At 36.7% G+C, this 15,876-nt stretch overlaps 2 protein-coding genes across 2 annotated transcripts; one reads left to right on the top strand and one right to left on the bottom strand.

Moving 5' to 3' along the window:
• Nucleotides 1-1,304: 1,304 nt before the first annotated feature.
• Nucleotides 1,305-3,798, top strand: LOC108993932. The gene is made up of 3 exons (XM_018968988.2): nucleotides 1,305-1,581; nucleotides 1,704-1,841; nucleotides 3,435-3,798. Exons 1-3 carry the CDS (start codon nucleotides 1,491-1,493, stop codon nucleotides 3,449-3,451), a joined length of 246 nt encoding a protein of 81 aa, XP_018824533.1. The 5' UTR covers nucleotides 1,305-1,490; the 3' UTR covers nucleotides 3,452-3,798.
• Nucleotides 3,799-4,508: 710 nt separating this feature from the next.
• Nucleotides 4,509-9,053, bottom strand: LOC108993886 (LRR receptor-like serine/threonine-protein kinase GSO1). Its single transcript, XM_018968937.2, has 2 exons — nucleotides 5,186-9,053; nucleotides 4,509-5,073 (listed from the first exon to the last, which is right to left on the bottom strand). The coding sequence occupies exons 1-2, from the start codon at nucleotides 8,601-8,603 to the stop codon at nucleotides 4,703-4,705; spliced, it is 3,789 nt and encodes a 1,262-aa protein (XP_018824482.2). The 5' UTR covers nucleotides 8,604-9,053; the 3' UTR covers nucleotides 4,509-4,702.
• Between the last annotated feature and the right edge of the window lie 6,823 nt (nucleotides 9,054-15,876).

Raw genomic sequence — 15,876 nt, 5'->3', positions numbered from 1 at the left:
AGCTTCAAGCACGAGCATCTCATGTGAAAGCAGCTTCAACCTTATTAACTTCAAGGGTCCTGATTTTTCCACTTGTCTCTCATCCATTCATTCATGTAAGAGAAACATATTAGACAAAAATGAAAGGCAACAGATAAATGTATTGACACATTATTACACATACCATGCATGAGGCTGAGTATATGTATAAGGAGTTGGTTTAAGAAATTTAATGTAAAGATGACTCGTAAAGTTGTAACAGTTTTGTGAGAGAATTCTATTGGAGAATGAATCTTAGTAGAAAGTGGAAAAAGGCATTGGGCCTAACGGGTTTGAGTTCATTTCATGGGCCAACAATTTAGGTCTCGTTTGCTTACAAGGATGAAACACAAAATTCTGAAAACTTTTCTAAGTTTTGTACGGATAGACTATCTCTGAAAATAAACATCTATTTTTTTTATTTCATTTCATCTTTCATCAATTTATTTACTGTTTATGAACTGTACTGTACTGGAAAAAAACTGACTTGAAGTTACTATTTTGTACAAAAAAGCTGATCTGCTGTTTGACTTGGTTTACTGTTTTATACGGTTAGTTTATACGGAAATGTCCAGGAAAATGCCAGAAACTGGTTTTCATTTGGTGTTACTGTTCATGCACGGCCTTCCACCATTTTGTTTATATTTTATTATAACAAAATAATATAATTAAAAGTGGGTCCCACCAATGTTAAAAAAGATGCAGGAAACAATAAAAAAAAAAAAAAAGAGGCAAAACCCCGCACAACTCACAGGAAAACGCCGAAATGTAACTCTGAAAACATTTGTACTGGTGGATCAGACAATCATAAATACTTCACAAAAAAGTCAAATTAATCTCACCTCATCTCTATAAATAAATATATATCATCTTATCTTATCTATACTTAACATATCTCAATATTATTTACACGTATATTAAAAATTTTTATCTCATCTCTAAAGACAAATAAGGCCTTAGTAATTATAACGAGTTTGTCTTGTGTTTGATATATGCCCAATTCATCCAATAAATATTTTTAGAATTTTAAAATCAATTATTGACTCAGTAAAATATTTTTGAGAAATATTATTGAATTGGGTTGTTACATTATTAGTAGTGCTACATATATGCCCAAATTTACCTACAATATTATACATGTTATACATATTAAGTGATCATTTTATCATTTTTTTTATTTTTTAATTTAAATTTTAAATATTTACCATTTTAATCGTTAACACGCTAGCATACAATTGTTATGTACTTACAATTATAAGTACAAATTATATTGTAAATACAGTTCTGTTTTCTATAACAAAAAATAGATTGATTGGCCCGGACTCGGGTGAGGATCCGAGTCCAAGTCCAGATCTGGTGCGGACATAGAGGCCAGTCAAGTGGCGTGCAGTGGGTGTGGTGCCTGGTGCGGTGAGCGGAGACGAAGCCCGTAGTGTTTGCTGAGAGAGAAAAAGAAAAGGAAAGAGAGAGAAATGGCTTGGAGTGCGACGATGGTCGGAGCGCTTCTGGGACTGGGCACCCAGATGTACTCCAACGCTCTCCGTAAACTTCCTTACATGCGCCGTGAGTCTCCGATTCCCGCTAGCCATCCTCTCTCTCTCTCTCTCTCTCTCTCTCTCCCCCGTTTGTTTCAGTTTCTATCGGTAATCCCGGGGCTGATGATAACGTTGATGTTTGTGTTTTAGATCCATGGGAACACGTGGTGGGTATGGGACTTGGGGCCGTGTTCGTGAACCAGCTCGTTAAATGGGACGCTCAACTACAGGAGGACCTCGACAAGATGCTCGCCAAAGCCAAGGCCGCCAACGAGCGCCGCTACTTCGGTAATTTCTTTTTTTTATTGCTATTTTAGATTTTCTTTTCAATTAATTTCCTATGGGTTAAACCCGATGCTGCATATTCTTACATCACAGAATTGAATTGCCGTCATATGTTCTCACATCATAGTGTCTTGCTAGAAGCCCCACCGTCTAAAGCGCCTTTTTATTACTGGGTTCTCTGATAATGTTTCTGTCACGTTTAACATGCTCAGATGGTGTTTGAATTTGGCAAAAAAAAAAAAGAGTTTTATAGGGGGAATCATGCCGTCATAATAGCTGCAAGTTTCAGCATTCCAATTAGTCCTACTTTGATTCCCTACCGTGAGAAATGTTATAACTATGATTCGGTGGTGTTCTAGTTTTATATAGAATGCCTATGTTTCAGTGGTGTTCTAGTTTTATATAGAATGCCTATGTTTCAGCAACTACCGGTGCTGTTTGCTTGTTCTCAAGTTCAAATCAATATTAGTTTTTAGGTAGATATGGTTTGTTCTAGCTGATAAAATTTTGGTCGTGTTTCAGATTCTTTCCAATGGACTAGTGTCTACCAGTCTTTGATTCATTGTGCTAATAGAAGGTTAATGAAGACCTGTGTTTGAAAGTTACAATTCACTCTTGTTCTGCTCTCAAGTATTTTGAAGTAATCTTCAAAATCATATACGTTTTTTAGCAACTCCAGAATCTCTTCTGGTGTTAGTGGTGATGGTACTTCTGAGTTTCTTTAAAAGTTATACATACTTTATGTCGATCACTAGAGTGTGCTGTGTTTTTATTTTTTTATTTTTTATTTTTTATTATTAAGACTAAAGATACAATTGATGTTTATACCTGCTTCAGTGGTCCTTGGACCAAATGGTGTCACCTGCTCCTTGAGTGAGAGGTGGAGGGTGAGGTTATGGCATTCATGTCTAACACTATACTCTTAAAGTGAAATGCATATTACTTTTGGCGCTCTTCTGGTAACTCACAACATTCTTATGTATTCAATTTCCCGTATTATACTCCATAATTATTATGCATTTTGCCTTTGACACTCTTCCGTGGCCTTAAAACAATTTGTAGTTTTGATTTTCATTTTAGACTTGTAAATCAATATGATGCCAAAAGGTCTTGAATGTATTGTGCTAACCCATGATCTCAAACCTACATCTGGTAAGTTTTCCTAGTAAACATACAGAGGCCCTAGATGTTTTCTTGTTTTTGTGTATTCCAATAGAACATGGCAAGTACGAGAGATATCGCAGCAGAGTGTAAACTCATAACTGCTTTTATGTCCTACCATTTAAATGCTTTCATCTCTTAATTGCCTAAAATAGGCCGTCTTCTGGAAGCTTGAAATACCTCTGGAAATTACTGTCCACCCTATAAAACCTAACTGTTTCAATTACTTGGAAGTTCAATTATTGTCTGTTTCGTTGGGTACGCCTACTATAGTGTGGATTCTGGACATTTTATGGTCCAACAATTTGATTTATAAAATGTTTTAGTTCAGAAAACAAAGATGAAAGTGCGTATTTGTAAATCTGTAGCACCCCTTCCCCCTCTCTGTCTTTTGTAACTTCTTTATTTATCTTGTATTTTTGCTGTCAATTTCAGATGAAGATGATGATTAGCTTGCCTTTCCATGGATGTGGTGTCTTCAGACAAGGCATTCTTGTTCACAGAAATTGAGGGTCTTCAAGTTGTAGATGTTTGTTTACTTTCCAATGGTGGTCTGTTTTAAGGCTGAGAGAACTCTTCCAAGTCAATTTACTTTTTGCTATGCAAAATCTTTTGAGATGCTTGCAGACTGGCTAATGCAAAATCTTCATCAATAATGGCAACACTTAAGCTATACTTTTTCAAGGAAAACTGTTTTGTAAACCAAGTCTTGTGATGCCACTTAAGAGAGGTCATACTATAGATAATTTTTGAAGCTCAAGATTTCAATGGAAAAGTTCGAATTTAAAAATCTCAGGCATAGAGTGCGAGTGAAGAATGATTAGTTTTGGGGATTTTATGAAGTTCTTATAAAATTGTTATACATCAGGGTTGCCATATGCCAGGCATCTACTAGTCAATGATGAAGCTTTTGTGATTGCAGTGCGATAGTTTATGAACTCTTGTTAAATTAGGGAGACGCAATGAGCTGGGGACATTGGTAGTGAAAGTTGAATGGATTTTTCTTGCATGCATGGTTCGGATAGCAAGAGCTAAAGTGCATCATCTGTTTTTTGTTCTGATTTATCAATTCACTAATTTTGGTTTTGACGCTGAGCCGAATGGACGGTGCTCACCTATTAGGATTCTTCTCTAATGGTTAGTTTCACCATTGCCAACGGAACATTAGATGGAGTTCTCAACACTCTTTCATGTTAGCAACAGTTTGACCACTTCTCAGATATATATGGCAGAGTGGAACTCATAATTTTTATATAGCATTTGTCAAAGAGAACTGCTTTAGCCACAAACTAGCGTGATTTGATGTGGTACATTAGATTGTAAAAATTACTTTTATTGTAAATTAGATCTAATGTATCATATAAAGTCATGTTAGTTTGTAGATTTATTTTTGCTGGATTTTTTTGTGGTTGTGATGCTTTTCTTTGACAAATATGTGATGCAATAATTTTAAAAGAAAAAATATATTTGCAATAATGTATATTGACATACTCATGAGTCATGCGGAAGTCTGCCATGTCAACCAACTACTTAAAAGTGGATGTATTGTCACGAAATTATGTTAAGCCAATAAAGAATGTTGGACCTCTACATTTATATTTCCAATTTTCTCGATCCACCAATCTTAAAGAGTGCTAAATTGATATTCATGTAGGCAATGTACATGCACAAGCTGGTTTAATTTCCTCAATCCACTAATAAAATTATATGTAAGGATCTGTATTCTTCTTTCCAAAGTCGACCATCCTATTGTTGAACACATGTAGAAGGAGATCGCATGCTTGCCGGGAAGATGGCCTTTCTTGTGGGGTAGTTTTTGTGCACTGAAGGGCTATTTCAAGCACTTGGAAGGCTGCACATTCTTCACCAGGCAGGAGTGGTTTCAATGCAGGATCGATCAATTCCTCACGAGCAGAATCTAGCATCTCAATCTGTGTCTCCACCCATCTCACCATGTCCATATCCACACCAAAAGCACCATCTGTAGGCATCTTTCCACTGACAAGCTCCATGAGCGCAATACCCATGCTATAAACGTCACTCTTTTCTGTTGCCTTCAATGAATATGCATACTCTGAAATACACAGCAAATGTTTCTTTTTAGGATCATCACCAAGTAATGTTAAAATCAGAATCATATAACATTAACTCAAAGCATGAACTCTCTTATATATATATATATATACCTGGTGCTATGTAGCCGAAGGACCCAGCAAACCATGTATTTGATTCTGTGTTAGAATCATAATCCTCGACTAGTGCTTTCGCAAGCCCAAAGTCGCCCAAATGTGCCTCCATGTTGGAATCTAGCAAGATATTGCTTGGTTTGATGTCCCTGTGAATAATCTTTGGTACACAATCATGGTGAAGATATTCCACCCCTTGAGCTAATCCCACAGCAATCCTTAATCTTCCCTCCCAATCAAGGATAGTTTTCTTCTTGCTATTCAGCGGTTGTCCATGCAGCCAATCCCATACACTTCCATTAGCCATGTACTCGTATATCAGCAGATTCAAACCTGCTCCTTCGTTGCTGCAGCAACCCATCAACTTCACTAGATGCCTGTGCCTTATCCTCCCAAGCGTCTTCAACTCTCTTGTGAAACTTTTATTTAGTAGAAGATCATCTTTCCTCAGTATCTTCTTTACTGCTACTGTTTCTCCCGAGGACAATTCGGCTTTGTAAATCTTTCCAGAACCTCCAGACCCGATGACGAACTCTTCGCTTAGATTGTTTGTGGCTTCCATGATTTCATCCCATCTGAAATCTCGCCTTCCTCCACCATTTTGGAAGAGAAGTAGTCTTCGCTGTACTTGGGAAGAACTTGATGAATATGTACATTTCACTTCATTGGATTTTTTGAATTCTCGTTTGTGTTTCAGAAAGAGGGAGACCCCAAGTAGCAATAGGCCAATTGCCGACAGAGTCGATATTGCAGAAATGACCACCACTGATGCTTCACTTAAGCCTGACTGCGGGTTGCTAACATCACCACTGCAGACACCAAGAGGGCTTCCACAAAGTTGTACATTTCCTTGGAATACCTCGGCTGGCCAGTGTGAGAATCGCTTGTCCAATTTTCCCTGGAGATTGTTATAAGAGAGATTGAGCTTTCCCAAGCTGCTCATGTCCCCGACTTTGGAAGGGACTTCTCCAGCAAGTTGATTGTGAGAAAGATCGAGTGCTTCGAGTTTTGAAAGTGTTGCAATTGAAGGTGGGATATGGCCAGTGAGATTATTGTAACTGAGGTTTAGAATGGTTTGAAGATTCTGGAGCTGAGCAAGCTCAATTGGAATTTCACCACTAAAGCTGTTGCGTGAAAGCCGAAGTTCATACAGCTTGCCTAGCATACCTATTGCCGGAGGTATTGGCCCAGAAAACTGGTTCCCGTCGAGGTCGAAGTTAGTAAGTGATTCCAGGTTCCCAATTTCAGAAGGGAGAGTTCCATTGAGCGAATTGCCATTCAGATAAAGAACTAGCAGTTTAGAGCAGTTGAAAACTTCTCGAGGAAGAGGCCCAAGAAATAAATTGGAAGAGAGGATCAGCTTCTCCAACAGAGGCAAACTTCCAAGCCATGGCGGTATCGGTCCAGAAAGAAGGTTATTGTTCATATCAATATATGCAAGCTTCTTGCACAACGAAAGCTCAGCTGGTATTGCTGCAGTTAGTGAGTTTCCAGAGAAGTCTAACAATGAGAGCTCGAGGATTTTTCCCAACGTCCGTGGGATCTTCCCAGTAAACTGGTTGTTCCTTAGTACGAGCCTCTGAAGGAAGGGTGAATTTCCCAGTTGGGGAGGAATCTCATGGTCGAACTCATTATGTGCGACATCAAGAGAAAGAAAAGAACGTGAACTACACAATGCAGCAAGGCTACCATTCAATCTGTTTTTCGACAGATTCACTCTGGTCAGATTTGCTACATTAATCAGTGTAACAGGGAGATTACCTTCAAGTGAGTTGTTGTAAAGCATGAGCTGTTCAAGTGCTCGAAGGAATCCAAACGTCACAGGAATGCCACCGGTGAGATTGTTGTCTGCCAAGTCCAAAATAGTCAGTTGATGACAGTTACCCAAGGTGGCGGGAATTTCACCCACAAGTTCGTTCTCCCTTAGATGAAGAAAATTCAGCTGCTTTAGCCTCCCAATAGTGATGGGAATCTCTCCACGGAAACGGTTTCCGTAAAAATCAATCATTTGCAAGCTTGAACAATTCCCAATCTCCAAAGGTATCTCCCCAGACAACTGATTGTCGTAAAGATACAAGATTTCAAGCTTCCCAAGCATACCAACCTCTTTAGGCAGAGCTCCATGCAAGTTGTTATGATACAGTGCCAGTGTCTCCAGGTTACTGAGATTCCCAACGAATGGAGAAATTGAACCCACCAAGCTGTTGTTGTGGAGCAAGAGATCAGTTAGACTAAGCAGACCGTAAAGTTGATCTGGGATTGTGCCATTGAGCGCGTTGCTGGACAAATCTAGTTGTTTAAGGGATGGACACTGGCTCAATTCCAATGGGATTTCACCGAAAATTTGAGTCTCTGCTAGCATCAAGAGCTCCAGATTGGTTGTGTTGGAACATATATTTCTTGGTATCGAGCCAGACAGATTGTTATTTGACAAAACCAAGCTTGTTAGCATACCCATGTTTCCTAATTCTTCCGGAATGCCTCCACTGAGCTTGTTCATTGAGAAGTCGAGAGTTCGTAGATTGCCTAACTGAACTAGAGACTTTGGAATTGGACCCTCAAGCTTGTTCCCCATGAGATTCATGTAGTCGAGTTGGCCCAGTTCACCGAGTTCGCTCGGTATCTCACCCGAGAGACTATTGTTGGCCAGGTTAAGAAGCTGAAGATTCTTGAGACGACCCAAATCATTTGGAATTGACCCATTGAGACTGTTGAGAGCAGCAGTAAAGATCGTGAGGCTCGAGCAGTTTCCCAGCTCGGCAGGGATCGGACCCTCGAGTTGGTTCTGTTGGAGAATCAGATTCTCAACTCGGCCGAGTTGTCCGAGTTCTGTGGGTATTGGACCCGAGAGAGCACATGAAGCCAAGCCAAGAGTGACTAAATCGACAAGTTTGCCAAATGAGGAGGGAATCGGGCCAGTGAGTCCATTGTCCCCGAGACGAATGACTCGGAGACTCGTCAGTGAGCCGAGCTGAGTTGGGATGGGGCCAGTGAGCTGGTTGGAGAAAAGAAGCAAAAGTTCCAAGAAAGTAAGGTCAGACAGATTAGGTGGAATGGGACCCGAGAGGCGGTTAGAGGAAAGATCAAGTTGGAGCAGGTTTTGCAAACGACCGATGGAGGGTGATATTGAACCGGCGAGTGACGAACTAGTAAGGTTTAGACCCACAACTTGAACTGAGCCATCCACCGAGTCCAAGCCACAAGAAACCCCTCTCCATGTACAAAAATTTGGGTTGCTTTCAGCCCAATCATGCAAAACTATATCTGGGTCTTCCACAAATGATTTCTTCACCTCCAAAAGAACCGCCAAAGTTGAGCTGCTATCAAGCTTCTCCATGCACAAGACAACCCAACCAGATGTAAAACACATGAAAAGATTAACAAAAATAACCGACAAATATCGTCCTAACGTAGCCATTTCAATGAGAATATCAAGCTATCAACCGTCTGGAGGAGTAAAGAAGCTCAGAACAAAGAGCTTTGAAGGAGAAGAAAATAGCTTACGACTATATATAAAGAAAGCTGGATCCTATTTGTTTGAAGTTGGCTTATTGCATGAGTGGGCCGGAATGCTCAATTAATTTGGTCTGCCAGCCATTAAAGACGAGCAACAGGATTGGATTGTAGTTCTTGGGTTGAGAGAGAGGACGCGTTGAAAAGAAGGGATCGAGAGTTGTGAGCTGGGACTGCATGGGGGCTATTTCTATGTTTCTTGAACTGTGGACACAGGTATATTGATGGCTAGCTGCATGCGGTGGAAAGCGGTATTCTCAGGGTATTTTAAGTGGCCTTAAAATGGGTGAAATAACAAGAGATAAGAAGAGCATAGCTATGAATGAGAGCACAAGTCTGTCTGTCAACAGCAGCAATCGACATTAATGAGCGCACAACTTCTCCTGTGCTATTTAGAGAGAGAGAGAGAGAGACTTAAATATGTGAAGGTCAAAATGGAACATAAAAATAAATGATAACATCTTCAATGAACGAGATGATCAGATATCTACAACTGAGAGAAAACAGATCAGAGCCTTCACATTAGATAATGAAGTAATGGTGATATAGGGGTTACGTTGTGGAAGATACAGTGGTTGGGTGACCGACAAGGGGTTGATATTTGTGGGTTTGCTTGGAATAGTGTGTTTGCTCAAAAATAACAGAGACCCCCTCCCCCTTTGATAAGAAAGGAAGAAAAAGTGAGCCGTTGAGTTTCCATTTTGCAGTTTAGAAAATATTGTAGTTTGCATGGAGCTCTTACAAAGTCAATGGAGTCCCCCACAAACCCTTTGTCATTCCCCACGTATGCACAAAACCATCCAAACTCCCAACTTACTCTTTTAAATAGTGCTGTTTCAAGCTTTTTTGTAGGTACAGTCTTTTGGGTATAGTATTGGGTTAAGTTAAGCTACCAAATCCTGGTGTTGTTTTGTGGCCATTAAAACTGTTTGATTGGTTGCATGTAACCCTATTGCCTACTCCAAAATTGCAATAGCTTTCTGTTTTGCCCACTCAATTATCGACTTCTCTGCTATTTATAAATAATAAGTTCTTAATGTTTCTTATACTCTTTCCTTGCTTTGTGCAAGCAAATCCAACCTACTTCAACAGATAATGACGAGGATAACTCAGTCGATCGAGTGTTTCATTGAAAAATTATTAGCCATGAATGGTACTCATCTCATATATTTTCAAAATATAAGTGCTACAGTCACAAATAAATTATATCAAAATAATCTCATAAATTAACATAATTTGATATGATTTGTTATATATGTTTTATAATAAAAATAATTTTATAATCTGATAAACTACATCAAACTAAATTTATAAGATTAATTTTATATAATTATCATACGGTTAGAATATTTCTCATTTTTTAATATATGATCAAGAGTACTGTGTTTGGCTAATGGCAAAAATAATATTTTTCAATTTTATTTCCTAGTTTTTTACATTTTCTTGCTTGAGACGTACGTTAATTATAAAGTATAGCTGTCATTTGTTGTCCTTCCAACGTCCTTTTAAAAGGGTGCTCAGCCCATTCATTAATTCCTGGGATTTACGGCTTAATTAAGAACTAATGATGACTCAATTAAGCTGACAAATACCAATTTGCCAACAATTACTGACCTTCTTTGTCTGACTCCTATATACCATCTTTCTCTGTTCCCATCCCTTATCTCCTTCCACCTAAAATAATCCACATGCAATTAAGTACCGCATTCGATTTGACAGCTAACCCCTATTCATAGCTAGGATATTAAATTAATACAATAAAATAAAAATAAAATATAAAAATAATATTATATACAATCGTAAAATATATAAATATCGTATAATTATTTTAAAAAATAATAAGATTTATTATTAAAAAATTAATTTTTTTATATAAATCTTATATTTATTTATTTTTTTTAAAATAACTACGTGATATTTATACATTCATAAATATAAATATAATTTCTCGGCATATAAACACATAGTAAGTACTATACAGTCTTGAAGTAAGGCTTAAGTTAGTATATATCATTTTATATTCTGAAATTATGAGAAATAATACTCAAATTTTACTTCACTCTTCTGTCACTATATATCGACTAATATTGTCTGCTTGGAGATTCCTTAGCCACAACCTATGAGAATAGGTTCACATTGGGCTTGGCTTCATGATTATATATATATAGTGACAAAATCATGACAAAGCATTTTTATCTGATCAAGACCCTATTAATTTCTGTTCATATTATGGTAAAATTAAAAAGTTCTGCCGTGACACTTTAAAGATATTGCAACAAAAATTAATTTCCTGTAGCAGGTTTCTTTTCCAAAGATTAATGTTCAATATACATACATATAATTTCATCTAATTGATAATATATAACAAGCAGCTGCTAGCAACCAAGATTCCCATGAAGAATTAATTTAATCCATATATAAACAAGTATATATGCTAGCTCGCATGTAATAATAATGAAGTGGATCGAATCTTATGAGATATTGGGGCAATTGGAGGAATTATTGCTTTGGCTTAATTGGTATTAGTTATATATTAAACTTTGAATTGATGATGCTTTGTCCAAGAGAATGAGACAAAGATCATGACGATATTTAAAAGACTTTGAACCCTCAATCAACTCAAAAAATTCCTTCACAGGAATTAGACAGATATTGATTGATATGAGATTAAGTGAATGACTCCAATTAGATAAGAGTGATTTGCACAAGAGGGACATGAAGTATTAATAATTAATAGTCCCCGGCCGATCAAGTTAATTCATTTTGCTTTGTCGAATTACGAAAAGAAACTCAATATATACAACCAACAAAAATTCTCAATTAGAAGATAATATTCTTTTTCATCCAAATTTCTAATAAAGTCACATTAGTTATAAATTAATACGTACGTATAAGATCATATATATCAATTTTTATTTATTTTTTATATATAATTGATGCGAAAACAGCTTTCCTTATGGATAATCTCCATTTTCTCTTATCTGGGACCAGTGCTATGGCTTTTTCCAATCGTATACATCACCCCATTGTCTTATCTGACTATACCTGTGCTGCACAAATTCCTGACCTTCTCTCGTATCGGCAGCCTTCTGCGCGCCGATGATCGATGTGATAGCGCGCATTGAAAATCAAGCTGATCATCATTTAGGTGCGATCAAGCTTTGTGAGGGAATGTTGTTGTCAAACCTTCATCAGAATGATTTGGGTCTTCTAAGCTAATAATTAAGAAAAATGTTGCAACAGTACTCAGGCCGTAAATAAAATCGATTCTGAATACTTATTTTATGGAAATCTTAATATATATTTGGCTCTAACAAAACTTATCAGAAATGATGATAAGAAAAATATATTACCTATTAATTATTTTTTAAGCATTATTAATGTTTTTGTTCTTTAACGATACTGGCATATATATATATATATATATGCATGCAGGCTGGTTTTCATGATGTGTATATATATATATATAGCTAGCTCACGTGAACTTGCCACATTCCTTCCAAAATAGTCAAAGTATAACTATATATATATATACTTCGATCGGGTACTGCTAGATGTGCTTCATGTTTTGATCATGTAAATTAGCGCATGCATGTGATCATCAACCTTTATGGCAAAGAAATCGGTATTGTCTTTTTCTTTCCCCGTTTCTCCGGTTTGAAATCCTGATGATCTGGACCCAGCTTGAGGCTACATGCATGCCAATCAAGCCTACATTTTCTATGATTTATTTTCTGTAATACTACATATTCGTGATGATCTACACATGTGATATGTGTATTAATGGGATAGTCACGAGAGACGCGGCAAGGAAGCCATCGAAAATCTGTAATGTGATCTGATTCTGTACGTCTATCTTACTAAGTTATTCTATATATGTTCTCACTTTCTCCGATGGAACAATTATTCATAGTTATATTGAAAGTAAAACTCGTTCATGAAAGTGCCAAAATAATCGATTGTAATGCCCTCGAGGGGCATGTTCATCATCCACCACCGGGCTGGGCCTGGTCCACCTCGTTGAAAGGCCCAAAGACCAAGTATTACTAGCCGGCCAGCAAATGACGAAGGAGGAGGCCGCCCAGATTGGCGTAGAAAGATGGGACAACATTCATACAGACACATGACGTTACTGTCCAGCTAATTCATGGAGAATCACGCCACATTAAATGACCCAATATGAGTCATGACAAGAAGGTGATTCCCGCAAAAAATCTTGTCCCTGACAGGGCGCCCAAAGAAGGGCAGTGCCTCACCGCCTACTGTGGGCAGCATTACCTGACAGAACCCGTCTAATTAAATGCACCCAGAACAATCGGAAGAAACTCTAGGCACAAGGAAAACATCAGCCCAACCTGAAGAGGGGGATATAACAGCCTAAATATAGGTATAAATCATACTCAAGTGTTCATAAAAAAATAAAATAAAAGCTTTCTCCAAGAGATAGACTAACTTAGGCATCAGAAATGTCACCTAATCACCGAACCCTCATTTTTCTTGTATTGTTGGTTGATTGAGTTCATCGGCAAGGGTGCGAAACACATCCTTAACATGCCTCTTATCGATTGTGGCTAGCTTCCAATCAAAACCTTCATAGTCCACCCATCGAACCATAACAAATTGCCTTTTTCTATATATAGTTCTCTCCTTGATTTTTTTCATGGAAAAAAGCTTAAACCTTTGGTTTTTTGCTTTTTTTATTTTATTTTATAGAACTACAACGTATATATGCTATGAGAAATTATATTTACAGTCGTAAAATGTGTAAATGCCGCACAATTCCTTTGAAAAAAGTGAGTAAATATGCGATCCACATGAAGGAAAAAAAAATTAATTTTTTAATAATATATCTCACTCTTTTACAAAAGAATTGTACAGTACTTACAGACTCCACAATTATATCTAACATTACTCATATACTGCAATGAGTTTTTTATTTGGAGCGGTTCACTACTTCCTCTTCTACCTCTAGTTTCATTTTAATGCAAACCATAATTATTGAAAAAAAAAAAATTGTCTTTCTTCCCAAAAAGTTTCCTACCGGCCAATACCCAAAAGGGCCAAAACTGCCCCCGACCACTTTGAAGTCAATGACTCAAATCCCCTTCCCTTTTTCTATTCTCCTTTCTCCTCTCTCTTTTGCAATATCTTATTTCATCTCTTCCAACTTCCGAGTGTTTTCTCTTTCTTTGGTGGGTCTTAGAGGCTAAATCTACAAGTTTCATAACACCACTTTTAATATCCAAGTGTTTTAGGTAAAGAAGAAACACTTGTATGATCATGATTTACACTTGCAGATTACGGTTTTGGGAAAGAGAAAACACTTGTAGAAAGAGAAAACATCATGGAAATATTTTCTAGATATATTAGCAGTATTAAGGTTTAGGCCGGACTCAAGTTGTATGAAATATCTTTGAGAAATAGATTTTAATAAAAGAATTAAGGTTACAAATTTTTAAAGAACTTACACTCAAAAGGCCTTGACAAGAAAACAAAAGGCCTAAACAAGAAAACTCTCAGTCTCTAGCCCCACGGATTCGCCATTTTAAACCAGACCAGACTTCCAACTGGCCGTAGAAACAACAACCGGCTCTATTCAACTTGTACTAAGTTTGGATTTGATGCATTCCCTCACAGAGAATCAAGTGACATATAGATACATATATGCATGCAGTTTGCCAGAGTCAAAAATGTCCAATTAAGCTGTCAGCTTTAGCAATAATAGTACTAGGCTAGCTCGATCTGCTTCAAACTCCCATGCTCATCATTCACATGATGATATGACCTGGGATCGGTTGGGGGTGGGTACTGTTCCCGGATAGGGCTAGGACTGGCTCATCTTTCTTCTTGTTGAAAAGTAAACCAACGAAACTTCCTAAGATCAGCAAATAGATCATGATAGATCAGTATTGACTTCGGAGATTTTTACCGATTTCATCATGTCCCACATGATCAGTTTCAAGACTAGATGACGCATCCATCGCCACACCAACTAATTAATATGCATAAAGTAAAATAGACATTAACGTCCCATTAATTTTAACATGGTTGAGCATTGTGACCTACGTTACAATTTTGACCCGCTGTTACAAGCTACAAGGAAGTGGCAAGAAGAAGAAGAAGAAGATATATATATATATATATATTCAAATAAAAGGAAAATAATTTAAGTACTACGAAAAAAAACTAATATGCAGCCCACACATAATAATGAGTGCTGAATCATATCTGTTATCTATGCATACATACTTGTATTTCTGTGTGTATAATTTAATAAAATAGATTAACATAAAATAAATTAATAAAGATACGGATGATTACGTTAAACCCAACAAAATTTGAATATCTTCCAACATCAAAAAGATCAATACAATCTAAAATCAAAATAGAGGAGAATTTTGATTTTGGGATTTAGAAGAGAAGATAAACATAAACCATATATTTGAAGAACTAAAAAATGCTAATTAATATAGATCAATATTTTCAACCAGAGTAAACCCCTAGTATCTTCCAACAGCACAAACATGAATACAAACTCAAGAAAAAATAGAGAGGATTACTTCTTTTGTGAAGGTGTACTTGATGCATTTGTGTGAGTTATTCTTTAAATTTTATTTATTTGTATTTGTTTTTTTAATATGTAATTGTTAGTTGGAGAATTGTAACATTAATTAGACGAGATTAATTTCTAATAGAGTAAATACAATGAATGACAGAATGCATGTGCATGCAAATGTATCGGCAGGAATTGATAACAGATAAAAGGTATGATGGACTTAAATACTTGGTTTTGGTTATTGTTAAAATCGAATATATACGACTTGAATTAAAGATAAATCCGTGAACTGATAATTTCAATGAGTGAAAATACAACTATTTCATGAGTCATAAAAATAGGGCATCAACATTGCGTCATTTAGAATTAACAATTTCAATGGATTTTTCTCATTTCTCATAATTTGAATGAGTGAAAATTCTTTGATAAATAAGGCAATAAATTATTGTTTTCAAATTTAGAGGACAATTTAAGTTATCAATACAAATGTTGTCATTTAAAATTAACAATCAATGAATTATTTTTAAATAGGCATAAAACAGCCAATAAATTATTGTTTTGAAATTATCAATCAAAATGTTGTATTTAATGAAATTTAATCAAATATGATGGTCAAAATGTT

This window comes from Juglans regia, chromosome 3 (genome assembly GCF_001411555.2).
Source record: "Juglans regia cultivar Chandler chromosome 3, Walnut 2.0, whole genome shotgun sequence".
Lineage (NCBI taxonomy): Eukaryota > Viridiplantae > Streptophyta > Magnoliopsida > Fagales > Juglandaceae > Juglans > Juglans regia.
This window is presented reverse-complemented; position numbering and strand designations above follow the sequence as displayed.